This window comes from Mesoplodon densirostris, chromosome 9 (genome assembly GCF_025265405.1).
Source record: "Mesoplodon densirostris isolate mMesDen1 chromosome 9, mMesDen1 primary haplotype, whole genome shotgun sequence".
Classification (NCBI taxonomy): Eukaryota; Metazoa; Chordata; class Mammalia; order Artiodactyla; family Ziphiidae; genus Mesoplodon; species Mesoplodon densirostris.
The window spans coordinates 107,031,597-107,059,455 of record NC_082669.1 but is presented as its reverse complement, the minus strand read 5'-3'; the positions used below and the strand labels follow the sequence as shown (position 1 = coordinate 107,059,455).

Sequence of the window (27,859 nt, the reverse complement as noted above, 5' to 3'; positions counted from 1 at the left end):
TGAATCTGGAAAAGCTTACAGAGAGGGTGGAATGCAAGGAAGTAACTGCTGAAACATCAGGAACCTCCCAGACCACAGGATGGAAGCCGAGTCCCCCGAAGACCTCAGTCCTCCACCTCCCGATGCTCACTCGAGCCCCACTCAAGAGCAAACCCCCGTTCCATGGCAGAGCTGAGCCAGGGCTGGGGGCTTCTGAACCCGGGGCACCTCGACCAGGCCCTGTATGCTCTGCATCTCCCTAGGAGCTTCTGAACAGACCAGTCCTGACACGTCTGCTGTAGGGGTCCAGCCCCGGTGGCTACAGGCTGACTGCAGGGCTGGGCCCAGTTCACTCCCTGCCCCACAGAGGAGGAAGCAACTCCCAGGTTCCTGCAGTAACGGCATTCACAGAGACACGTCAGAAACCACAAGAGCAACCCTGCCTGACAGCCTCTCACTCGCTGCTTCTTTTGTCCTGCTGTCGTGCCCCATCCCAGCGGGAGTCTGAAAATGCCACTTTTAGCACCAATCTTACATGCCCGCCACTCAATACCCTGGGCAACACCTACCTTCTTCCCAGCTCTGAGCTCATGGTAACTTAATTTACCTACTCGAAGGACCTGCTTCAAAGGCAAGGCTTTCTTCCCAAATAAAATGTCAGAGTCTAGAAAGCAAGGAACAGGTGTCTTGGCATGATCCCTTATGTCCTGAGAGAACAGGGCTCCTGGGTTCCTGCCCCCTGCTTCAACCAGGGTGGTCCCACTTTGTCCTGTGTTGTTTCTAGCTGTCATTTAAATAAAGGGTTCCTCGCCTTTAAAAAGCCTTGAAAACTGCATATCAGATCCAGTGCTATTATTTGAAAGATAAAGAAAACTGAGCTCTTATTTGGTTCATCATTCATTTAATAATCACTCATTATTTGTTATTTACACACGTGCCAGGCACTGTGTTAGGTGCTGGGGACATTCCAGAAAGACTCAGTGCCTTCCCACGAGGAGACTGAAGCCAAGGAGAAGACAGAAGGAAGCAGGAGCTGGAGCGCAGAGTGAGGGGCACCTGAGAGCAGGTGCTGAGAGACATGGGGGCAGATACTGGTCAGAGAAGGTCTCAGAAGGAGGCCACTCTCCCGCCCATGTCTGCCCTCAGGACTCTGCCTTCTCTACGAAAACCTTCTCAGTCTCAGGACTGGGTGTCTGGTTTGCCCTTGCCGCTCCCCCAAGCTCCCAGGGCCATCTCAGGCCACAGTGATATGTGCGCAGCAAGTGGCACAGGCGCTCCCTGGGCACCAGAACACCTGGGCCTGCCCTAACCGACAGCCGCGTGACATCGAGCAGCTCATCCCACTGTCCTCTCCCTCTCTTTCTCCAGAAACACGGACCCCTGACACCAGGCTGCCCTCAGCAGGCAAAGGTGGGAGGCCAGGCTCCAAAGGCCTCCCCTCCCACCTCCGCAGCTCAGGCTTGGTGGCGGCACAGTCTACGATGGAGGAAAACGGTCCCATGTGCCATAAGCGAGGTGACGGGGCTCAGCTCTGCAAGCCTGGAAGGGAGAGGGCGCCGCAGCCAGGGGTCTGGAGCAGGATCTGCCCCTCTTCCTCATGTGCGGGGGAAAGCGCCGCGTCTCAGGCGGAGCAGAAGTGCTCCCAGGCTCCCCGGGCCGGCAGTGCAGGTAACGGAAGCAGGGAGGCACATCCTGCTGCCCTCACAGGGGAAGAAGTGGAATCCAAGAGAGACAGGAAGGGCCCCAAGTCACAGCCCAGCCACCTCATTCGACAGACGGGGAAACAGGTCCGGGAGGGGGAGTCAGGCATGCCTGGAAGTCAGCTCTCAGCTGGGTGCACCGGCCACTCTGCAGGCCTCCTGCCAGCCTCCCTTCCACATACTCTGCCTCCCCTGAGGCCACATCCTCCCTCTCCCCATGGCCTCACAGCATGCTGGACGCCCTTCTGCAAGAGGAACCTTAGCAGCCAGGTGAAGGCAAGTAAGTCATTGGTTCTGGGCCTCAGCCCCCTTAGGAGGGGAGACTGGACAAAAGCCAGCTGCTTACATGCTCAAAGCAGTGGGAGAATCCAGGTGTGCAAGCTGGGACGGAATGGGGGCGGGGTAGCTTCAAAAACTTAGATCTAATTGTGTCTTACACAAGCACGTGTGCTCATGCACACTTATTCTTTTTTTTTTTTTTTTGCGGTATGTGGGCCTCTCACGGTTGTGGCCTCTCCCGTTGTGGAGCACAGGCTCCGGACGCGCAGGCTCAGCGGCCATGGCTCACGGGCCCAGCCGCCATGGCTCACGGGCCCAGCCGCTCCGCGGCATGTGGGATCTTCCCAGACCAGGGCACGAACCCGTGTCCCCTGCATCGGCAGGCGGACTCTCAACCACTGCACCACCAGGGAAGCCCGCACACTTATTCTTAATCCACAGCCTGAAGAACTTAATATTCCAGGACTGAACCTCCTTTTTTGGGCCTGGGGCCCACAAAGAATCCTTCGTTCAGTAGTTGTTCTGGAGTACTCACAGTGTGCAGAGTACAGCTCGGTGAGCCCCAGGGCTGCAAATACAGATAACGAGAGGCCTAGATCGCCAGCAAGTGAGAAGATGCGTGTGTAAGAGCGGCCTCTGGTGCTACATGAAGGGTGGACAGTGCGGAGCAGAGGCCAGTTCATACTTAGTCTCCGTGAGACCTCGGGCAAGACAGCTAACGTCCCTGCATTTCATTTCATAAAACCTAAAAGCGAGAATCAAGGATACCTTCTACCTGCCTGAAGACACCGGGCCAGTCAAATTATCTCAAAGTGCTTCCAGCTCTCAGATCCTAGAGGCTCATTTGATTCAATAAAGGATTTTATTCCAAGGGCTTCAGGCTTGGAAATCGTCCGAGCTGGCCCCTTACCCGGGCTCACCTTCACGACGTGCTTGCAGAGCTCCTCTGCCTGTCTCCCAGGCTGGCCCACTCCGACTCTTAAGAAGCATGTGGCCCCACCTTCTGCAGTCGCCCACACCTGGAAGCACAGGTCACCTGCGCCAACGTGAGTCACCAGCCATTTCAGAGAACAGCTAAAACCAGCTCCAGTCTCCTCTCTTCTCGCCCCAAACCACAGGGCATCACTGGCCAAACCACTGGGCAAATGCAAAAGCATCTCCATCATGTTTACTTCAGATAAAGGGCAGAGGCCAGTGGTTAAAAGGACTCAAGACCAGGGCTCCTAGGTTCTCCTCCCCTCTCCTAAGTGCACACACACGTCCTGTGAGTCCCCCTACTTGAGTTCACGCTCAGAGGTCTTTCTGGAGTAGCAGGCACAGCACCGCTGCACAGCCATACCCTCCTCAACCAACTCCACACCTTCCTCCTGACGTTTTGCAAGCCCTTTAAAGTCAACTGGCGACTAGCATTAGGCACCAAGAAGTCAGGCTTTGGCAGCCACCGTGCTTCCCTCCACTATGAGTCTGAGGACCCCACTGAGTCCAAGCAGGCCCTCTCCACCCACACCCAATTCCTGTACCTTGCGGGGCTCCCCTTGCTGCCTGTTCCTCAGAGAGCCTCCATGTTCTCCAGCCACCTCGGCAGCGGCCCGTGCTCCTGCAGCAGGGTCCCAACTTGCCCTCCAGCAGACTCTTTATCTCCACAGCCATCTTCTCACAGTCGGCTAGCTTCTTCTCGGCTGTCTCTGTTCACCTCTCCATGCTCTGAAGTCGGATGGCCCAGCGTTCCACCTTCCCCACAGTCTGACTGGCAGCCAAGATGGCCAGAAGGGAAATCTCTGCAGACTGGATCTGGGCCTCTCTTGGAGGTCAGTCCCCATGTGCCATTCCTGCAACTAGACACAGGGAGGTGTGTCAGCCACCAGGAAAGGGGCCCAGAGCCATTCCCAGCTACGGAAAGGTCAGGATCCCCTGGAATAGGGGGAAACTTCTTCCAGGTGCTAGAAGGCCTCACTGGTCAGACCTCCAAACAGACCTCACCCGGCAGACTGTCAAAGATAGCAGACACTGACCCCATAGAGTTCCTGTGGGAAGAATCTTGAACCAAGACCCAGGGGTAATGGTAAATGGTATGACAAAGCATTACCATCATAAATGGACAGTCAGTATAAGGAATTTGAATCCCAGCCCTACCAGACAATAGTGGTATAAACTTAGTCAATTATTTAACCAACCACTTCTTCACCCAAGAACACAGCCCAGCAGGAGGAAGGAAGTGAGTAAGATGCAGAAAATTTCTCAGGGGACCAATGTACACACAGATTGCTATTTCAGTTCCTGGGTGTTCCAGAGCAAACCTACTGCCCGCATTCCTGGGCACAGAGGTGAGCGAGGCCCTGTTGTTCTGGCCTTGGTGCTGTGATTTCTACGGCACTTCCACCCTGACATTTACTAGTACGTGACCCCCTAACCTGCCTGAGATATCAGGTCCCCGTGACCCAGGTGCCTTGTCAACCAGCTTCAGGGTTGTCTCCACACTAGGAGGCCAGGTCCTAGCTGCCAGGAGATGGAGCCAGAGAAAGTCAAAAGCCAGCATTTAAGAGTAGTCAGAAGAAAGAAATATTTCAAAGAATATCCTGCCACGGGAGGTGGAAAATGTACCATGTATTACTAGAAGTAATAAAATAAGAAATTCATGAATGCCTCAGTGGGGACAGCTGACATTTAATGGAAACATTCCTGGAAATGGAACTCTGCAAGAACTTGACTCAACACCTATCCTGCCATTTGAATCCTGTGCATTTTGCGAAGATGAAATGCACTGTAGGTACGGAAAAGCACTCAGGGAGCATTATATTGGCACGTATTACATCACTAAAACAAATATAAAGGCTGTAGACCAATGATCATAATGTTTATAAACCAAAGACTGTGACTAATCCAATTCTGTGCACCTGAGGTCCCCCCAACACCTCCTCCATAAAAGCACTTAGCCAAGTGTCCCACATGTGCTAGGGACTGGTCACCTCACACTTGTCCCTTCCTTCTTTCACAGCATAACTGTTCCACCTCTGAGTCTGGTCTCTGACCGGTATAAGATGTAGCCTAGAGGAGGCAGACCCCACTTCCACAGATTAGGGATAAAACAGCTTATCTCCCCACAGTGCCCTGTCACAAATCTGGCATCCAGGAATGTATCTAAAACCAGCTCAAAGTTATGTCCACAAGGAGATGACTCCTCTGCCTTCAGAGACATAGAAAAATCTCATCTTGATAGTTCTTGTCACACAGGCCAGGGATGGCCTCAAACTTGAGCCTGAGACACTAACCAGAAGTCCTCTATGATGCAGACCCCCTCCTAGCAGCAATAGGAGGGACACCCTGGGGAATTTCAGAAAAGAGTGAGCAGGCACCCAAATACATCCTGATAGGAATCAGAGTTCATACCTAGAAGAGCTTTACACAACCCTCACAGCCAGAGGCAAGACTGCTAACAGGAGGAAGCCAAGGGCCTAGACTGGAGTGGAAATAAGGTCACCAGACAATAGCACTGACCTTAGCTTGGGAAAGGGATGAGAATGGGGTCACGGTCTCCCTGAGATGATCATTTTAGGGGATGGGGGCTGAAAGACAGGTCCAGGAGGGGGGCCCCGTTGTGTCTCTGGAGTGAGGATGGTCACAGTCCATCCGCCCCACACACCCACCCTGAGCCCCTGAGCCCCTGAGCCGGGTCACAGAACGTCAGGGCTGGCGGAAACCTCGAAAACATTGTGGTTAAGTCTATAGGCGAGTAAACCTGGGCCAAGAAAGGATAAGGGATTTTATCGTGAGACCTCAAACAGCTCCCCTCAGGCCCTTCGGCCTCAAGCGTCTTTTTCCTAGACCCTCTACCCAGGCTGAACCTCCCCAATTCCAGGAGGGGCTGGGTGAGGGCAGGACATCCTCTGTGAGTGCCCCCCTCACCGGAGCCGGGCCGCCTCGGCCATGGGCCTGCACTGTCCGGCCGGGCCGGGGAGTCGCCGCCGCCGCCGCCGCCGCCGCCGGGTGGCCCACGCAGGCCAGCCCCCGGCCTCTCTGCAAGCTCTCCCGTGCTCTCGCGGCCGTCGGGCCGGGCTGCTCCGGACGCGCGGGAATGAAAGGAACCTCACGAGCAGCAGCAACGGAAGCACGCGGGCGCGGGGCACGCTGCCCCGGGCCACGAGCTGGGCCCCACCCCGCCGCCCGGAGGCGGCTCCCCATTGGTCAGACCGGGAAGCTCCGCCCCCGCCCCTTGCACGGGCGACCCTGGCAGCCCGGAGCCTGCCCCCCATTGGCCGGCCCGGAGGCCCCGCCCCCGCGGTGTGCGCCAGGGCTCTGTGGGCGCGGGGCAGGGGTGGGCGCCAGTTCCGTGGGAGCGCCCGGCGCGAGGGCCGCTTTCAAGCGTGAATGCGGACCCGAGCTCGGCCGAGCAGCCCACCCGCGTGGCGGGCGGGGACTTTCCGCACCGCCGCGGACTCCCAGAGAGCAGGAACCAGGTCACGTGCACGTATAGAGTCCAACATATTTATTGAGCACTGATGGGGCCAAGGTTCCACCACCGTCACAGTTCTTAAGGGCCTTTAACACCAGAACCCCAACTTTGCTTTACAAATGAGAAACCCGAGACCCAGAACTGGGGGTCTGGGGTCAAACCAGGCTCCAGCCTCCCAGGTGACGCAGCCTCCGTTGACTCATTTTAGTGTAAAGAATGTCCTTTGAACACCTATTGAGTGCCAGGCAAATTCACAGGGCCTAGCTGGGAGCCTGGCACACTGAATGCTTTGGAAGAGGAGCACCACTGCACAGTAACTGCTGCTTCTGTTAGAGTCTGCATATTTACACAGGGCATTAAGCATTAGAAAAGCCTGGAAACTCTGAGGCCTGAGGCCTTCCAAGGAAACACCTGAGACTAGCTCTTGCAGCTGAGGGCTAAGCTCTCAGCAGCTTCACTAGCACTACATCCTGTCTGAGCACTTGCTGACAGCCCAGCCCTGACTGTGGGGCCCTGGCAAGGGCTGGGAGATACCAGAGCAAACAGAATCTATGGCAGGGAAGGGTGGCACCTCTCCCAAGCCCAGAGGAGCTTGGCTGAGCGGTCACTGACGTGTATACTCTTGCCCCAGAGATGACAGCAATGTTTCCATCTGCCCCCAACCCTGTTCAGGACTTTAGGAGAGGTACGAGGGTCAGAGGGGGGCAAGAGGAAGTGGCACAGCCAGGGACCCAGGCACCTGGAAGCAGGCCTGAACACTGGACACTTCACATAGTGCCAGATAAGTAAGACAACAATCAGAAGAGCTGAGGACCCATCACTCCAGCTTCAAAATCACCCAGACCGAGGGCTGGTCTATGGGGAGCACCCAAAGTGGTGTGATTTAAGAGGCACAAGAAACTAGCTGCCATCAAGACTTCTCCACGAGGCCCAATGGCCCGAACCTCCACAGTTTGAACCTCATTGCTTTGGTGAGAATTTGTTCCACTGAGGTACAAAAGGCTCCTGGGGGATACAGCCCAAAGGGAAAGTCTTACCTCACTCTGCACCCGTGGGACCTTCCACTCACTCCAGAAAATAAAGGTCCTTCTTGATTCTGACTGGGAAGAGGGCTGGAGATCAACATGAAAGAGAAAGGGGGCCCTGAACTTGAAAGGAAGGTTGAAATCAGGCTTCCTATTTGTCCTGCTGCCTCTAAATCTATTATGACCCTGACAACTTTAAGGTGAGGTAGGATGCACTGGGGTCATTACCACCTTCGACAGACAAGTAACACGAGCATGGAGGTGGTTAAAAGATTCACCTAGATCTCCTGGCCTAATTCTGCCATGAGCCCCAAGTTCTAGAAGACAACCCCCTCCTTTAATGTGACAAATCAGGCCTGGCAACCCCACAGTCCATGTGGGCTGACCAGCCTCACTCAGACCAGGATCTTCCTCTCGGGAGGAACTTCCTGGGCCCGCTCTGCACCTGACCTCCCCCACCCCCCAGGTGTCAGGTGGGGTCCAGTCCATGGAGCGTGCACACCCATGAACACTGAGACCTTGGGGGAAATGTCATCCACTCCAGGCTGCAGTTCCCCGCTCTCAGCTGATTACCAAAATCAATCATGGATGTGAACACCCACTGGGGAAAGGACCAGGAATACTGGGAATCAGTCTAGGCCAAGGAACACACACCTGGGAAGACACCTGGTTTCCAGGGCAGTAGCCAAGGCATCCCCATCAACAGGCATTCCCAGGCTGGTCTGGACAGTCCCTCTGCCATCCCCACACACAAGGAGGTGGCAGAATAATCCCTGCCCCTCAGGAGTTCTTGGTTCCCTTTACAACCACACACAATACTTACAGAAGCACTTAGAAAATCTCCATAAAAAAAAAGTTTCAAAATAACAGTAGAAAACTTAAATTTCCAGTGCCTATTCTTCAGGCTGTCTGTCCACTCTGCTGTTTCTCGTGTTGACAGAAGGCCAAGACCTCTGTGTATAAAATCAAACCCCAGGCTCTCCGTGTCTCGAACACCCCCTACTAGAAAGGCCATGGCCTCTGGTCCTGTTGCCTGTCCATGGTACCCGTCAAAGGCCCCCACCAAAGCTTGGCATCCCCTGAGCCTTAGTGGCTCCTGTATAAGTCAGGAATGTAGAAAAGGCAGCAGAGTGACAAACTTAGGAAACTGAGGCATCTGGCATGCATACACTCTGTCATCAAAAAGGCCACTGCTTCCCATTTGAATGAAGGGAAAAAAGCTCTCTCCAAAGCCATCCCAGAAGGAGGAACCAGCATCAGGCACAAGTGGAAAGGCTCCGCCGGTGGAGAGGTGGTCCTGCAGGGTGTGCCCCGCAGGCTCCTGCCCGGTCAGCCCTCCTCGGAGGGGCTGGGCCGTGCCAGCGGCGGGCTGCCCAGGCGGGCGGGGGGAGCCGGAACGTGCGGGCCGCCCTGGCCGCGCGCGTGCGTCTGCATGTGGACTGCCAGGTGGTGGTTGCGGTTGAAGGCGCGGCCGCACTCGGGGCACGGGTAGGGCCGCTCGCCCGTGTGGATGCGCTGGTGCCGGAAGAGGTCCGAGGGCCGGCGGAAGGCCTTGCCGCAGTAGGGGCAGGCGGGCCAGCCCTGGCTGTCGCCGGTGTGCAGGCGCTGGTGGAGCAGCAGGCTCTTCCGCTGCTGGAAGAAGCGCAGGCACTCGCTGCAGTGGTACACCTTGGCGGCCGCCGGCCTCCGCCCCACGAAGCAGCGGCGGCCCTCGGGCTCCTCTGGGAGCCAGCGGATGACAGGGCCGGGCACCACCACCTCCCCCGGCTCCAGCGCGGGGTGGGCACGTGCCCCGGCCCCGGAGGCCGAGCCGCCCCGGGCCTCCCCGCGCTGCTGCTCCTCCTCCGCGTGGGTCCGTTGGTGAATGGTCAGGTTGATCTTCAAGCGGAAGCTCTGTCCGCAGTCAGGGCAGGGGAAGGCCCGCTCTCGCCGGCGGGGGAGGATGCGAGGCGGCTCGCCCCCCGCCCCCGGTGCCCCCGGTGGCAGAGGGTCCCCTGCCCGCGCCCTGGGCACTGCCCCCGAGTGAAGCCGGCCGGAACCCCCGGTCCTGCTCCGGGGCCCTTTGGGGAGTCTACACTCTGGCTGGCTGGGGGACTCCCCCAGGTAGAGCTGCTCAGGCATCATCTCGTCCTCAGATTGTGCTTCCGTCTTGATGACCATACCGCCACCACCTGGCAAATGGAGTCTGCGTTGATTTCAAGCGGGCCACACCGCCGGCCCCCACCTGGGCCACAGACCCAGTCCCGGCCTCCCGGCGCGGCTCCAGCCACACCAGCCCCGCCCGCCCCCAGCCTTCCCCGGGCCCCTCCTCCTCCCAGCGCTCCCAGCCAGAGCAGGGGAACACTGCTGCAAACCCAGGAGCTGGGGTCAGGGGTCAGGGGTCAGACCGGGAGGCAGATGGGTGGGAAAATGAAAGGCAGACAAAGGGAGGCCTATGTCCTGGGCCCTGAGGCATGCTGACCATGCGGGACCTCCAAAGTTCTGACGACTTTAGTTCTGATCTGTGAATGACAATGAGCCCTGCGGGCCATGATGCCCCCAGACTAGGTAAGAGGCTTCGGGCCCGGAGGTGGTGGGTGACTGAGCCCCCCTCAGAGCTACGCAACCAAGTAACAAATCCACACCGACCGTCCACCACCTGCCCGGCACCATGCTCTCAGGTGACAGAAAGCAGGCACGAGTCCTGGGCTTCCCGGCTGGGCCTCAGTGCGGGTCACGCTTGACTCTGAGGTGGGACTCAGGCAGCGACAGGTGGTCTCAGCAGCAGCTTCAGGGGTCCCTGTCGCTGAGGAGGCTGGCCCTGGCCGCAGAGCCCTGCCTGGAACCCGGCATTCTCCCACCTCCTCCAGCTGCTGGTCACCTCTGGTTTCCTCTGGAGCCAGCCAACCATTCCTCAGGATCCGGCAGCCTCAGCTGCTAGACCGCACAGTCTGCTCAACGGTGACAGGGAACCCTGCCCGCTGCCTATTAGAATGAAAACCTTCAGCCCTCATTAGGCAACTTCCAAGATCCAAGACAAGAGTGATTTCTATTCTTGCTGAAGCCTGAGCTTAAACCGCAAGCCGGGAGGCCACTGAGGAAGAGAGCCCTTAACTGGTGAACCTCCAGGGCAGCGCCTGACAGCAAGACCTTGGATTCTCTGCTCACCGCTCACCCAGTAATCCTCACAAATTAACTCATGGCAGAACTTTATTTCTATGTCAGAAATGACCCACTGTTTTTAATTTAGCCCTCCAGCTACAGAATCGTTAAGAGTCTAAGAATCATGTAAACTTTGAGGTAAAACCTTGTTGCACTGAAGAGGCCCCCATGGTGGTCTTGAGCTTAGAAATTAGTGAGGGTCTCGGGCCCTCTTCTCTGTGAAGGCCAAGGCTCCCAGATCTCTTCATCTGCAGCCCACCTGCAGCCACACACAACCCCAAGGCGGGCCCAGATCTCATGCTTGCCTCCCAGCGAAGCAGGTACCAGGATGGAATGGGGGGACAGCTGGATCCCTTTCTATTGGGCCAAAATAGGCAATAATCGCTTTCTTTTTTCCTGCTTATCAGGATGTAAGCCCGGTTTATAGAAAACACACAGACTCTAAGCAGGAAGAGCTAAATTTAAATCACAGGCCTCCAGACTCCAGCTGCAAGATGCGAGAGGCTGTGAGGCTGGGCCACTTCACAGGGTGGCTGTGAGGAGGCCACACCTGGTGGCACACAGCTTGTTTTAAGCAGCACCTTTCCAGCCAGACCAGACCACGATGGGGGAGGAAGAGGACCATAGGTGATCTGGGTCCCCAGAGCCCCAGGGAAGTAATACTTGGGGGGTGAGGGAGGGAGCCCTCAGGAGGAAACCCATCACCAGGTCCATCATGCAAGCCCTACCCACTCCCAAAGGGCCCCCGAGCTCCTCCAAGGCGCTGCTGTGGCCACGGGGCCTCTTCCCTTCACTCACCTGGCCCCGTGCCGGGCAGGATGTCCCTGGGAGGGGAGGTGGGTGACTCCCCATCTGAAGATTCTTCCTCCCGTTTAACCGAGGACAAAACGCTAGTGCTGGCTAGCGGTCCTGTGAGAGAGAGTCCCATGAGGGCCTTTCCCAACAGCAGGCTCCCACAGGGAGACCCAGCCATTCCCTAGCAGGCCCAGGACACGCTCAAGCGCCTGCGGCCCAGGAAGAGGGAGCGCCGGGTTCTGTCCCAAGGGTGGCAGGTGCCCCACCCCGCAGCCTCTGCTCAGAGGTGGGCGGAGACCGGGGAAGGCCACACCCCCAATTCCCAAGCAGGTGGTGCTAACACCTGGCCCCTCTGCATCTGGGGGTCACCCTGATGGGCCTCAAAAGGACAGAGGGGGGCTTCCCTGGTGGAGCAGTGGTTGAGAGTCCGCCGATGCAGGGGATGCGGGTTCGTGCGCTGGTCCGGGAAGATCCCACATGCCGCGCGGAGCGGCTGGGCCCGTGAGCCATGGCCGCTGAGCCTGCGCGTCCGGAGCCTGTGCTCCGCAATGGGAGAGGCCACAACAGTGAGAGGCCCGCGTGACGCAAAAAAAAAAAAAAAAAAAAAGGACAGAGGGTTTGGGGAGGCCCCAGGGCACAGCACCAGGTTTGCAACAGAGCAAGGACAATGAGAAGGTCCTAGTCCTCTTACACACTGGCTGGGAAGGATGGACACAGGGAAGCGGGGATGGGGTTGTCACCTCCAACTGCAGGGGCCCATATTCAGTGGGGAAGATGCACAGAAGTAACTGGATAGAAAGCAACCCAGAGACTGAACGGTCGGGCCGGCAGGAGGGGGACGCCAAGCCAGCACAGAGCAGTCTGGAGACAGAAAACAAGGCTCTGGGTCACCTGCCAAGTGCTATGCTAAATGCCCCCGAATATAATCCATTTTTGTGACAGGATGGGCAAGAATTTCCTTTAAACAAAAGCAGAGAACACTGGAAGCGGTGACTGGAGCTTCACCGGTCTTCAGAAGAGGACACTCACTGAGGAACACACATGCCGGCACTCTGCTAGGCATACGACACGTACTGCCCCATTAATGGGATTGTCTTAAGAACCCTGAAGAGACCCATGTCCCCCTCCTGTGCCCTTCCCCTCACTCCAGCCCGATCAGTATACCTGGCCCCCAACATACCTAAGTAACCCATACCTTTGCTTAGACTGTTTTCTCCTGCTGAAAATACCCTATGTTCCCAGCAAAATCTACTTCTAAGGCCTGTCTCAGGGGCCCCTTTTCCAGGAAGCCTGTGCAGCCTTGCCCGGCCCGGCCCAGCCCCCAGCCATCTTTCCCTACCTCGAGCTGCAGCACTTATGCTCAGTACCATTTGTCTGGTCCTGTTCACACGGCTGCCCAGTGCTCACTCACCAGTGCTCGTTTCAGGTGGGGTTACTCTTGTTTCTGAGTCTTGCTGCTGCTTGGAGGCCTGACCTTCTTTTGGCTCCTTCTGGGCAGGGCTGACTGGGCTGGAGATGTGCTCTGGGTACGGAGGAAGGCCTGGGGAATGCAAATCAGTGACACTACGGGCAACGCAGAGGTCTCCCAGGAGCCTCTGGGGAGTGGCTAAGTGCAGTCACCTGGAGCATCAGGTCAAACACAGGGTATGATAATTAAGTGAACTTTACTGATCGTCTAGTAACTAGATTCTAGACTAAAGCCTCCATGTCTGAGAAAAGGAAATGGTATATATAGCATGTTAAGTTATCCGATAGTACCACACAGGTCATGACACAGCAGGACCAAAGATCTGGCTTTTTAAGGACTCCTGGCTCAGAACACTTCAACGGTAGTTCCCAATCCCAGGTCCTCCACCAGGCTGGTATATAAAGATCCCCTGGGGAGCACCCCCAAGATTCTTATCAGTTAGTTCTGGGTGGGCCTAGGAAGTATGCATTTTTAAAAAGCTTCCTAGGGGAGGGGGCTTCCCTGGTGGTGCAGTGGTTGAGAGTCCGCCTACCAATGCAGGGGACACGGATTCGAGGATTCGAGCCCTGGTCCAGGAGGATCCCACATGCCGCAGAGCAACTGGGCCTGTGCGCCACAACGACTGAGCCTGCACTTCAGAGCCCGCGAGCCAAGAGCCCGTGCTTGGCAACGAGAGAAGCCACTGCGGTGAGAGGCCCACACACCACAACGAAGAGTAGCCCCACTTGCTGCAACTGGAGAAGGCCCGCGTGCAGCAACGAAGACCCAACACAGCCAAAAATAAATAGATAAAATAAATAAATTTATTTTTTAAAAAAGCTTCCTATGGGAAAAGACATGAATATTTCACAGAATAAAAAATTAAAATGGCCATAAACAAACAAAGCTACACTGTTACCATGGCCAGACAGACACTACAAGAAAACTACAGACCAATATCCCAATATGAACAAAATGCTAGCAAACCGAATTCAGCAGCATATTAAAAGGATCAAATATCATAGCCAAGTGGAGTTTATTCCTGGAATGCAAGGATGGTTCTACATATGAAACTGGATCAATGGAATACACCACTTTAAGAAAATGAAGGGGGAAAAAAAACCACATGATCATCTCGGCTGATACAGAAAAAACATTTGACAAAATTCAACACCCTTTTATGAAAAAACTACTCAGAAAACTAAGAATAGAAGGAAACTACCTCAATATAATAAAAGCCTTAATAAAGAAGGAAATTCTTACATATGCTACAACATAGATGAACCTTGATGATACTGTGCTAAGTGAAATAAGCCAGCCACAAAAAGACAAACAGTGTATGATTCCACTTATATGAAGTACTTAGAGTACTCAAATTCATAGAGACAGAAAGTAGAAAGTGGTTGCCAGGGACTGAGAAAGGGGGGGAGTGTTATTGTTTGATGGGTACAGAATTTCAGTAAAGAATAAAAGACATGAATGGTGGTGATGGTGGCACAACATGGTGAATGTATTTAATATCACTGAACTGTATACTTAAAAACAGTTAATATGGTAAATTTTATGTTATATATATTTGACTAAAATAAGAAAAAATAAAGTGCTAATACACAGCTCAATATAGGTGAACCTTGAATACATTATGCTAAGTGAAAGAAGACAGACACAAAAGACCACATACTACATGATTCCATTTACATGACATGTCCAGAATAGGCAAATCTACAGAGTCAGAAAGCAGATTTGTTGTTGCTTATGGCTGGGGGCCTGGGAAGGGGTTCAGGGTGATAGCTGAAATATACAGAGCTTGTCTTTGAGGTGACAAAAATGTTATAAAATTGACTGTGGTGTTGGCTGCACTTATCTATGAATATGATAGAAATGTATACTTTAAATGAGTGAATTGTATGGTCTGTGAATTATTTCTAATAAATCTATTTTTTTTTAACTACACTGAAGTACTTCTTACCTATTATGCAGACAAAAATCCTACAAGTCCGACCACATTCTCTAGTGGCAAGGCTGTGGGGAAAGAGGCCCTCTTTCACAATGCTGATGGGAATGTAAATGATACAACCCCTATGGAGGGGGATTTGGTGATAAATTCTTTAAAAATTGCATATTCATTTACCTTTGACCCAGCAGTCCAGCTTCTGGGATCCTATCCCAAAGATAAACTGACAAAAATATGAGCTGATTTATGCACAAGATATTCCCTACAGCATTATTTATATCAGCAATATACTGGCTATTCCCCAAATAATCCATCAGTGAAGACTGGTTAAATAAACTATGGTATATCACACCATGGAGCATTCCATATTCACACAAAAAATTAGGAAGATCTCTACATACTGCTATGAAATATTTCGAAGACAAATAGTATGGGGGAGTACAAAGGTATCTATGTATTAGTGATATTTTCAAAAGAAAACACTGGGGTATAAACAAGAAGTTAATAAAAATGGTTATCTATAGGGAGAGGGAGGGGATAAGGGTGGAAATGAGACCTCCCTGAGTGTATCCTGTTAAATCATTTTGACTTTGCAACCATGTCTTACATGTTCAAAAAGTTAAATTAAATCAGAATTAAAAAGAGCCATCGCTAAAAACCTAAAATTAAGCAGGGACTTCCCTGGTGGCACAGTGGTTACGAATCTGCCTGCAGGGGACACAGGTTCAAGCCCTGGTCCGGGAAGATCCCACATGCTGCGGAGCAACTAAACCTGTGTGCCACAACTACTGAAGCCCGCATGCCTAGAGCCTGTGCTCCGCAACAAGAGAAGCTACCGCAATGAGAAACCCCCGCAATGAGAAGCCTGCGCACTGCGATGAAGAGTAGTCCCTGCTCGTTGCAACTAGAGAAAGTCCGCAGGCAGCAACGAAGACCCAACGCAGCCAAAAATAAATAAATTAAATAAATAAATAAAAATAAATAAGTAAAATTAAGCAGAAACAAAAAAACTTAACTGTATATCAAGTTGGTGGCATAACCACATAGAGAAAATAATTATTTCAAGCGACTTTAAAAGGCATTATTTTGTCTATTAAGTTCTGAATGAAATATGCATTCAGATGACAAAAAGAGCTGCAAAGAAATCTCAAATTTCAATTAGAAGTGTAATTGTTAGTAGTAATATTGACTCAATTATTTGAAATTATTTCCAAATTATTATTATTCCAAATAAGGTATTATAGGATAGTGAAATATTAAGATTTGGATACAAGATAATGCAAATAAGTAATTATGCTAATATAGTGAGGAATTTAAGATGTCCATGTAAAAGTGACATACAAGTATAAAATCAAAGGACATTAAATTTGAATTAGAAATATCATTACGAACTCATGATTTTTTTCTTCTCAAAAATACATATTTTCAAGGGCTTCCCTGGTGGCGCAGTGGTTGAGAGTCCGCCTGCTGATGTAGGGGTTACGGGTTCGTGTCCCGGTCCGGGAAGATCCCACATGCCGCGGAGCGGCTGGGCCCGTGAGCCATGGCTGCTGAGCCTGTGCGTCCAGAGCCTGTGCCCCGCAACGGGAGAGGCCACGATAATGAGAGACCCGCGTACCACAAAAAAAACAAAACAAAACAAAAAAAAAAACATATTTTCTGAGAAGGCCTAGAAGTAATGCCAAAAATTAGCAACTACTGGAACTCATACTGCAGTCTCTGAATACCATTCCTAATTGAAAGATAAAACTTCTTGGAGAAACTCTTATTCCAGGTCTGGGGAAGGAAATATACAAGATGAAACTAGAACATCTTATGGTGTCTGAACGCCATCAAAGTTACATCAAAATGACCTATAGGTCAACTTGAAGGGGCTCCCAAGAGCTAAAAATGGGACAACTTTCACCCGTAGGTGAAACGGGTGAAGGCGGCTAGGGCGCGGCCCACCCTGGGTTAAGGGCCTGCGCTCTGTCCTGGCCTCACGGCTCGGAAGCGCGGGAGGCTGGGGACATGGATGGACTGTCCCCAGCCACACCCCCATCTTGCCCCCACTCACCAGCGCCCAGCCTCCTTGGGCGTGCTTCCTCTCTGTCACTCCCCTCCTCCCGGCCCCTCGGGCCTTCAGGGCAAGGCTCCTCTCCCCTCTCCATCCGGGTGAGGATGTCCGGTTTGGAGATGGCATAATCTGCACACAGAACAGAGGCAGCTTGGTCAGGACTACACACCCGCCACACAGTGGCCCACGGAGATGCAGAGACCCCCAAAGGAACAGAAGCCAAAGCCAAGATCCAGACTGCAGGAGGCCCATCTGTGGACCGAGGCCCAGAGCGCCGCCTACATAGCCTTACCCAGGGAGACCAGCGTCTCGTAGTTGCCCCGCATCACGTGCTTGTACAGTTCCTTCTGCCACTCATCCAGCTTGCCCCACTCTGGCTCAGAGAAATACACGGCCACATCATCAAAGGTCACGGGCACCTGGAACCACAGTGTCACACACGCTCACCCGCACGCTGACGGGCACGGGCTGTCCCACCCCCGGCGCCCAGGGCTTACCTTGGGGGCCTCGCCCTTGCTGCCCGGGGGCAGCCGCAGGATCCAGAAGTTCCTGTTCCTCAGCAGGTTCTCCACGTTCTCCAGCCGCCTCTGCAGCAGCCCGTACTCCTGCAGCAGGGTCCCCAGCACTGCCCACTTGCCCTCCAGCTGGTTCCCCAACTCCACGGCCGTCTTCTCGCAGTCGGCCAACTTCTTCTCGGCCTTCCCTGTCCGCCCCTCCAGAGTCAGCAGGCGGGCCAGGCAGGAATCCACCTTCTTCTCCAAGGCCTGGATGGCGGCCACCACCGTCCACAGCGTGATCTCCGTGGAGTAGAGGTATGAGCTCTTCTCAGCAGCCAGCTGGGGTGATGGAGAAGGCGGCGAAGGCCTTTCATCCCCTGTTTGCTTGTCCCTCTCTGGAGCCTGTCCACAAGAGAAAAGAGAGATGTGATCAGAATTATCCAGTCAAAATGTCCATCTCTAAAAGAAACCTCAGAATGGCACCTGCCCAGGTGAAGCCCCATCTGGGATCCTGAGGACCAGTCAGGCAGCCGGGGATGGGGAGGGGGGACATCCAGCCTCTAGGACAGGAAACACTGGCTGGACCAGGGTGTTAGCAAGTGGGAAACAGGAGGAAAGGCATGGCCAAAGCGGGAAAGCACGTGTGGCCTCACACAGGTGAGTTCCTTTCCGGGTCTCAGTCTCCTCCTCCGAAACTCAGAAGCTCTGCAGTCAAACAACCCGAGTGCAGCCGGCAGCTCCACTACTCATGAGCTGGCTGACTTTGGCAAGGTTTGTTAAGCATTTCAACTTCAATCCCACATCTATAAAATGGGGGTAATAACAGTGCCTACATGATAGGATTGTGAGAATGAATGGTACAGTCTTTGTAAATAGCACTTAACAATGTCCAGCACATGGCAAATACTCAATAAATGTGAGCCCTGTGTTGTTGATCATGAGGAGGAGGATGACGATGGTGGTTCTGGCTCAGGGATGCAGCAGTTCACATGGCCTTTTTCCTCCACCTCTTTCATGACAATGTCCTTCAGCATCTCGGAAAAGAGCTCCTGCAGTGCCTCAGCTTACCTTGGTGCCTGATGACAAGGTCTCAGTCCCAGTTCATCTCGCTAAAAGCTTTGTTGGAAAGGTGAATTGACACTTCATCCCTTCACTGCACTCACCCTCATGGTCAAATCACCATCAAGTCCTATCCGTGTAACTTCCGAAACTATCTCAAATCCATCCTCTTTTCTCCTTCTGTGCCGTGACGAGTCCGAGTCCCAATCATCTTTCCCCCAAACCACTGCAATCCTGCCCAGCTGGTCTCCCCAGTTCGCCCTTCTCCCCCCACAATGCACTTTCCACAGGGTGATCAGTAATCTTTTAAATACACAGACTAGATCACTTTAGTCCCTGATCAACAGCTTCCCGTGTACCCAGAATAAAACCTAAACTTCTTATCGTATCCCAGCCTACCTCCCTGACCTTATATCCTCCTGGGTATCAACTACACCCCAGCCACCCTGGTCTCCTTGGATTCCTGTGATGCACCCAGCTCTCTCCTCCACCTTTGTGTTAGCTCTCCCCACACCTCTCTGTATGCCTGGCTCCCTCTCGTATAAGGCTCCAGCTTAAACACTGCCTCAAAGAGACCTTCGCCGACTGACACATCTAACATAGGCCCCCTGCTAGTCCCTTCCTTCGCAGCACTAATAATCTATGATCGTGCCATGTGTATGCCTGTGTTATAGTTTGCTTCCCCCATGAGAACATAAGCTCCATGATGATGTAAGCTTCTAAAAGACTGCCTCATTCATAGAATATGCTCAATAAATACCTACTGAATGAGCGACTGACTAAACAATTAAACAACACATTCATTCAATAACAATTACTGAACATCTGTCATAGTAAAGGAGCAATGGGGATGCAGGAAAAAATATGTGGTTCTTCCTTCTCCCGGAGAAAAGTTTTGTACAAAAATAGTCATAATAAATTAAATAACAGTGTGATACCACGGGCTATCGAAAGTTGAGGGCAAATCTGTCCTGTTTGAGGAGTTTCTTGGGACCTCAGGTGCTACGGGACAGCAGAGGAAAAGGGGCGGGTGGATAAGAATGGTCAGAAAGAGTACTGAGAAAGTGGCCCTGGGCTAAGTGGGAGCTGAAAAGGTCACTTGTCCCCCTACAGAAAGGCCTTCCTGGGGGCCAAGAACTCCCATCCTCTTCTCCCTTGCACTCAGAGGACCCTTAAAAAAGCACACAGCAAACTCACTAGTTAAAGAGGAGAGAAAAGTTCCTCCTTAAAAATCATCCACAATAATCAGCATCCAGAAAAATCACGGCTTCAAAAACTTTATTAAGATGTATTAATAATAGTAGATACCATTTACTGAGCTCTTTACAAATGTTTTTCGAGTATGTCCAAAAAGGACAGAAGATTATTTTCTCCGAATTGGACACACTGCACATTATCAGCCAACATTGTAACATCTGCTAAACTAATCTTAAAACAAAAACAACAACAAAAGCACCACACCTACAATCCCGCCAGTAAACAGCACTTAACACCTCTTAGGTGTCAGAAGAACACTTGGGCACCTTAAGGGGGGTGTAACTCCGGAGCCCCTGGTGGGCGTCAGGCTCTGGCCTCTACTAGGTGGGCGACTTCGGACCGCTCCCCGCCCCGAGCCTCAGACTTCGGTCGGCAGAACCGAATGGGGCCGGCGCCCCTGCCCCCCTGCCTGCCTCCGGGGCCGCCGGACCTCCAGTGAGACAATGGACGGGGCGGGGAAACAGCCATTCGGTCCAAAGACGAGGGCTTGTCATCTTAAGTGTAACTAGAAAGCCCGGCCTGTCCCCCGACGTCGGGGCCGTCCGCCCGCCGCGCCCGGCCTCGCGTTTGGGCCGCCCGGCCGCTCGGCCTCAAAGCCCGGCCCGGACGAGGGCGTCTAGGGGGCACGAGAGGGCCCGAAGCGCGGGCCTGGGCGGAGGCGGCGCCCGGGCCGCTCGGGCCGCCCGGCCGAGACCCGCGCGGGCCCACGCGGCGGTGGAGTCGGCGGCCTGGCCGGGCTGGGCGTCCGCGCGGGGGCGCTTACCGGGGCAGGCGCCGCTTCGGCCATGGCTGCCCGCGTCCTTCTCTCGGCGGCTCTCCTCAGGCCCGGCTTGTCGGGCCCGGCGCGGCGCTGCGCGGGGCGGCGGCGGAGGCGGAGCTGAGCCACCCAGCCTCGGAGCTCCTGCCGGGCGGCCGCGAGCTGCGTCCGAGCCACGTGCCCCGCCAGCCCTTTAAACAAGAGCTGCGCTCGCGGCCCGGCCCGAGGGCGCGCACAGCGCCCCCTGCAGCCCGAAGGACCGCACGCCCGCGGCCCGCGGCCTTCCGCGCCCACCCGCCCCGGCGGCCGCGGGAGTCTCCCCGGGGGAGCGGGGTGCCCGCCCTCTCCTGGGCCGCGGTAGTCGACGCCGGGTCTCACGCGCCGCGGGGCCCTCCAGACGGGCTCCCGTCGGGCGGAGGCGACCCTCGGGCCTGGGCCGAGCGGCGCGGGCCACGCGCAGGGCCGGCACGGTTGGACCCTAACCCCTCTCCGGGGTGCTGGGGGAATCCAGCCACGGAGCTAATAACGGAAACGTGCAGGAAACCTCGAAGCTTTGGGGGAAGAAGGTCAGTCATTGCCGGGTAATCTCAAGTGTATGCACTTGATTTGCCGTTTGAACACCTCTAATGGACCCAAAGTGACTATACATTTTGCCCGGGAATAGCCAGGGGGGTGGGAGGGATCGATAAGGGTTTTTAAACTTTATTAGTTTTCCAGAACAAATAGAAAGAACTCAGGAAAATTTTATTTCCTTAAAAAAAAAAAGGCCCGCCTCCCTCACCAAACCTCCGTTTGGGGACCCTGGGTCTCCTCCTCCTTCCCTGGGGCCCACCTTCCCAGCAGACACGCGGCTCGAGCATCCTCCGCAGAGTGCTCTGAAGCCCTCTTTGCCACGCCCAGTCTTCACTTGCGCATCAGCCACCAGCTGGGGATCCTCTGCAGCAAGAGTAAATCCATCACTAATTCAGGCCCTGAGGCATCTTGAATAAACGACTCAATCTAGGACCTATTTTCCTCATCTGCAACCCACGAGCCTTGCTCTGGAAAACCAGTTAATCACTGAATATAAAGTAAAATATGCTGCATGCCATTTAACTTTTATTTTCCATCTTTTCTGCATTTCCCAGTCATCTCACTCTTTGTCCAACAAGCCCGGAAAGTCTTCCCACTAGAAATTACTCTGCAGTTTTGTTTCTTTGTGTGTATGCTTTGTTTTCGTTTCTTTTCTTAGTATTTTTCTCTTGGGAGGGAGGGAGAAAATGATTTGCCCATGTATTTGATCCAAGCAAAAGTGTGGTCAATCAATATAATAAGAACATAAATAAACTGATACCTTCTCCAAGTAAGGTGCACCCGTAGAATTTGGGGCAAGGTTAGGAAGTGTTATTTTAAGGTAACAAGAAGTCCAATCAATATATGGCATTGTTTATTGTGGAAATCCTTGTTGAAGTAACCTGACCTTAAGACAGTTTGTAAACTTGTGCTGAAGACAGGAAGAGCATCCCTCGGTTCTCAGCAGGGGTTAGTAAGACCAAAATATTAAGGACTATAAATTTCTTATAAATTTATAAGTTGTGATCTCATAAAGTAAGTTAATGTCCAAGGCAAACAGAAAGAGTCTGGAAAATGGATTGGAGAGGAAGATGTTTGTACTAAACAAGCTTTGTTCAGGGAAGAGTGCTCTTAATTTTTGACAGCTGGTCTGAGTTTTTTAGAAGAGTTTCTGTAAGTCAGCATTCAAACTTCAGTGTGCATCATGCTCTCTTGGAGTGCTTGTTAAAATACAGACTGTTGGGCGCCAGTCTCAGAGTTTCTAGGCCTGAGGCTGGAGTGGGTAGGAGTCCAGAATTTCATTTCTAACTAGTTGCCATGAAATGCTGATTCTACTGGTTGAATGAGCACACTGCCCTGTGCGTTAGCTCCCAAAGCTGCCTCTCATTCCCATGCTCTGATTTTTTTTTTTTTACAAATTTAATCAGTTATACATATACATATGTTCCCATATCCCCTCCCTTTTGCGTCTCCCTCCCACCCTCCCTATCCCACCCCTCCAGGCAGTCACAAAGAACCGAGCTGATCTCCCTGTGCTATGCGGCTGCTTCCCACTAGCTATCTACCTTACGTTTGGTAGTGTATATATGTCCATGCCTCTCTTTCGCTTTGTCACAGCTTACCCTTCCCCCTCCCCATATCCTCAAGTCCATGCTCTAGTAGGTCTGTGTCTTTATTCCTGTCTTACTCCTAGGTTCTTGATGACATTTTTTTTTCTTAAATTCCATATATATGTGTCAGCATACAGTATTTGTCTTTCTCTTTCTGACTTACTTCACTCTGTATGACAGACTCTAGGTCCATCCACCTCATTACAAATAGCTCAATTTCATTTCTTTTTATGGCTGAGTAATATTCCATTGTATATATGTGCCACATCTTCTTTATCCATTCATCCGATGATGGACACTTAGGTTGTTTCCATCTCCGGGCTATTGTAAATAGGGCTGCTATGAACATTTTGGTACATGTCTCTTTTTGAATTATGGTTTTCTCAGGGTATATGCCCAGTAGTGGGATTGCTGGGTCATATGGTAGTTCTATTTGTAGTTTTTTAAGGAACCTCCATACCGTTCTCCATAGTGGCTGTACCAATTCACATTCCCACCAGCAGTGCAAGAGTGTTCCCTTTTTTCCACACCCTCTCCAGCATTTATTGTCTCTAGATTTTTTGATGATGGCCATTCTGACTGGTGTGAGATGATATCTCATTGTAGTTTTGATTTGCATTTCTCTAATGAGTAAAGATGTTGAGCATCCTTTCATGTGTTTGTTGGCTGTCTGTATATCTTCTGTGGAGAAATGTCTATTTAGGTCTTCTGCCCATTTTTGGATTGGGTTGTTTGTTTTTTTGCTATTGAGCTGCATGAGCTGCTTATAAATTTTGGAGATTAATCCTTTGTCCGTTGCTTCATTTGCAAATATTTTCTCCCATTCTGAGGGTTGTCTTTTGGTCTTGTTTATGGTTTCCTTTGCTGTGCAAAAGCTTTGAAGTTTCATTAGGTCCCATGTGTTTATTTTTGTCTTTATTTCCATTTCTCTAGGAGGTGGGTCCAAAAGGATCTTGCTGTGATTTATGTCATAGAGTGTTCTGCCTATGTTTTCCTCTAGGAGTTTGATAGTGTCTGGCCTTACATTTAGGTCTTGAATCCATTTTGAGCTTATTTTTGTGTATGGTGTTAGGGAGTGATCTAATCTCATACTTTTACATGTCCCTGTCCAGTTTTCCCAGCACCACTTATTGAAGAGACTGTCCTTTCTCCACTCTACATTCCTGCCTCCTTTATCAAAGATAAGGTGACCATATGTGCGTGGGTTTATCTCTGGGCTTTCTATCCTGTTCCATTGATCTATCTTTCTGTTTTTGTGCCAGTACCACACTGTCTTGATTACTGTGGCTCATGCTCTGATTTTATAAATATATTGAACAAAAAATACAAAAACTTGACAGCATAATGTGGTTTCCGCAGCAGACCAGCCTGGGTGTCAGGCCAGGTGTAGCCCTAATGTAAATTAAAATTACTTGCATCCTTCGTTATTAATCTGTCTCCTGTGGAGTTGCCCTTTTCTGGATCAGGTCTCCAGGGCCTGAATACCTCCGGGTAAGTTGACAACACTGGATCTCCAAAGTAGAGGCACAGCCCCTGCAGGGACGGGGGTGACCCCACCCAGGTGCAGCCCACTCTAAGACAGCTGGCCATCGGCCTGTGCCGCAGAAGGTGGGCTGGTCAGAAGGTGAGGGCCGCTAAAACAACACCTTAGGGTCACGTAGGGTTGGGGGGCGCTCAAGATACTCAAGTGCTAGTGCCCTCAGCCAGGCGATGGGGCAGGCTCAGAGAGAAAATTCCCGTGGTCCCTTCACCCTACCTTTAGATTAGAAAGTGGACCCACCCAGAATTGTAAAGTGGTAGGAGGGGAAGTATTAGCAGAGGGAGACCAGAAGCATAATGAAATCCCCCTTCCTCCACGAAGCCCTCCCTAGTTCAGACAGCACTGAGCTCCCTATCCTGTGAATTCCTGTTATACCTGTTCATTCAGTAAACGTGCGGTGACCAACTGTGTGGGAAGCCCCCATGCTCAGAGCTGTGGAATCTGGATACAATTAAGACCTGGTCCCCGCCTTCAAAGAGCATCGCCTCCTGTTGACTCCACCTCGGTGAGCTCATCCATCACTCTTCCCGCTGAAGCTGCACCCAGGCAGATCCTCATCGGCTCTTGCTGTTCTCACTCAAAAACCTTCTAACACATCCCCCACCCCGGCAACAACAAAAGCATGCTGTACCTCTTCTGAGGCTTATAGTCCCAAATCGCAGCTAGATTCAGGTCACCCTTTTGCTCAAAACTCTCAGCTCCCCATTACTAACTCAATACAATCCAAACTCCTTAGTCTGACCCCAACCTCTCTTTCCAACCACGTCCCCCACTACTCCCCTCCTCCCACCCCACCCTCCAGCCAAGTCGAATGAATTGGTGTTTATTGGTTCATGCCCCATAAGGTCTAGTTTGGTCATGTCTCTCCTTTTTAGAATGTCCTTCATCTCATCCTTAAAGGTCCAGCTCAAATGTCATCTCTCATAAAGCCTTTCCCAATGTCCTGCAACTTGAATGTAATTGTTCTCTTACAGAATTTTAGCTTCACTTTCTATCTTCTATTAAAGTCCCTTGACAGCCTGTGAGCCCAAGAACAAAATCTGATTTAACCTTTTATCCCTCCCTCTGTAGACTCTGCACATGGAGGCTACTCAGATATTCACGAGTGAACAAAATCTAAGGCTATGCAAAGGTACAGTACAAGAAGGGAACAGATTTCCACCCCACTGTTCACAGCAGCATTATTTACAATTGTCAAGATATGGAAGCAACCTAAGCGTCCATCAACAGATGAATGGATAAAGATGTGGTACATTATATACAATGGAATACTACTCGGCCATAAAAAAAGAATGGAATTTTGCCATTTGCAACAACATGGATGGACGTGGAGAGTATTATGCAAGTGAAATAAGTCAGACAGAGAAAGACAAATACTGTATGATATCACTTATATGTGGAATCTAAAAAATACAACAAACTAGTGAATATAACAAACAAGGAATAGACTCACAGATATAGAGAACAAAGTAGTGGTTACCAATGGGGACAGGGAAGGGGGCGGGGACGGCACAGGGGTAGGGGATTGAGAGGTACAAACTATTATGCACAAAATAAGCTACAAGGATATACTGTACAGCACAGGGAATATAGCCAGTATTTTATAACTATAAATGGAGTATCACCTTTAAAAATTGTGAATCACTATACTGTACACCTGTAACTTACATGTTGTACATCAACTATACTTCAATTAAAAAAAATTTTTTAAGGAAATGTATTTTGATAGAATGTAAACTCAACTAGGGCAAAGACTGTTTTTCTGTACACTGACATACCCCAAGTATTTAAAACAGTACTTAAATAATAGGTGCTCAACATATATTTGTTGAATAAAAGAAATGAACAAGGGAAGCTTTCACAAAAGGGGGCCTATGAACTGAGTAGTGAAAAATAAATAGTACTTGGTTCACAGAGAAGGGCATTCCCTGGAGAGGGAAAGCGGGAGCTGAATTCAGTCGTGGGAGAGTACGGCTTATTGATTAAGTGACGGGAATCCCACTGCAGCAGCAGCACAGAGAATTTAGTGTGAAAAGTGAACAAACCCAGAGTAGGTTAGGTTGTCCAGGTCTTGAGCTCTACACTTAAAAGCTTGCCCTTTATCAGTAGCCAGGCAGTGCACTGCAAGGCTTTGAGGAAAGCCCATGTCCAATCTGTGTTCCAGGACAATAACCCTGGTAGCAAAACGGACGTGATTAAGGGTAGGAGACCAGTTAGGTTACTGAGTGAAAACTGGGTGGGCGATGACTAGGCCCCTACCTGGTGGAATAGGAAGAAGATTGGACAGGTTAGTCTCTGATGTTTGGCATTTCACTCTTCACTCTATGCGGATTTAATCTAACTTGATCATGCCTGTCCTTCAAGCAGTTGCACAGTCTGTTTCCTTATCACCCAGCAGAGCAGACTTTCAATGAAGGACAGTCGAAGCAGGCAAGATTTTTCGTTATCACTTAAAACAGTGTATTCTGTGTGCAGAGCATGACCTGGAGATCCTGTTAAAATACAGATTCTGATTCAGTGAGTCTCAGAGCCTGCCTTCCTACCAAGCTCCCAGGGGGTGCCAATGCTTCTGGTGAAGAGACCACACTTTGGGTAACAAGGACTTAGAATCCAACCCAGACACGAGGTCCTTAATCATGGTCAGCCAGAAGCAACAGAGCCTGTGGTGGAGTGTGTGAGCACTGAAGCAAGATGGCCTGGTTCACAGCCACCTCTGCTTCTGCATCACCTTTCAGGTCTCTTCCCGCATCTCACGTGTGAAATGGGGTAATAATCATACCCACCACATAGGGTCTTGTGAGGATTAAGTTCATTTTTATGTGAAGAACTTAAACAGTGACTAGCACATGAGTGCTCAGTAAACATCAGCCATTATTACACTAGTCTGATGGATTAAGACAATCATTTCCCTGCCTCAAGAAGAACCTAACTTTGCTGGAGAAATAGAACCCTCTCTTGTACTTTTTCTCCCCATGATGCGAGGCAAAGGCTGGTCACATTAAAGCACTCACTGGGAGACAAGATAGTCAAGGATGGGATAGGGGGTATCTCTAATGCAAAAACTCGCAGGCAGGAGACTGGAGAAGGGATTTAGGAGAGATGCTCCAGATGTTTTCCTCCATACAATGAAGCTGAGCACCTCTCACGTCGCTGCCCTACGACAGCTTCCCTCCACATTCCGTTTCTACACCAAGATAATCTCTTACCTTACAGCGGCCAAGCTCATTTTTATCTATTTATTTAATTTGTTCCTTCTCAACCCCATATCCCACTCACTCCTCCCGTGGGCAACCGTAATGCCTGTATGTAACTTTTCGCTTCTATGTGTTCTTACAAAGTGATTTGTTTTGTGTACGTTTTTAATTTACAGAAATGGTATTGTTATAGATCTCATTCAACTTCTTACATTCGCCACTCGGCACCATGTTTAAGATGGACCCATACGGCCACGTGTGTAGCTAAGCCAATACCCCTAACTGCTCCCCAGGACTCCTGGTGCACCCACTGTGTCTCACCTGCCCTCTCTACCTCCCAACGTTCAGACGCTCAGACTGCCTGCAGCCCTCGACTACCACAGGTGTTGGTGAGTATTCCCATACACGCCTCTTCTCATCTCCCTAGGTTTAAGGAAGGATGCAGGTCAGGCTATGCCATCAGGCCTCTGGCACTGCTCCAGGTCAGGCACCGCCTCCATCTTGGCGCCAGGAGGGTATTCTTGACAAATGGAGAAAAACATCAAACAGGAGTTTTGTGGGTTTTTT

General features: G+C 51.6%; 1 protein-coding gene across 1 annotated transcript; it reads right to left on the bottom strand.

Moving 5' to 3' along the window:
• Window positions 1-6,439: 6,439 nt before the first annotated feature.
• ZNF783 (zinc finger protein 783) lies at window positions 6,440-20,532 on the bottom strand. The gene is made up of 7 exons (XM_060108673.1): window positions 20,403-20,532; window positions 17,324-17,725; window positions 17,119-17,245; window positions 16,827-16,955; window positions 12,781-12,909; window positions 11,373-11,483; window positions 6,440-9,604 (listed from the first exon to the last, which is right to left on the bottom strand). The coding sequence occupies exons 1-7, from the start codon at window positions 20,424-20,426 to the stop codon at window positions 8,763-8,765; spliced, it is 1,764 nt and encodes a 587-aa protein (XP_059964656.1). The 5' UTR covers window positions 20,427-20,532; the 3' UTR covers window positions 6,440-8,762.
• Between the last annotated feature and the right edge of the window lie 7,327 nt (window positions 20,533-27,859).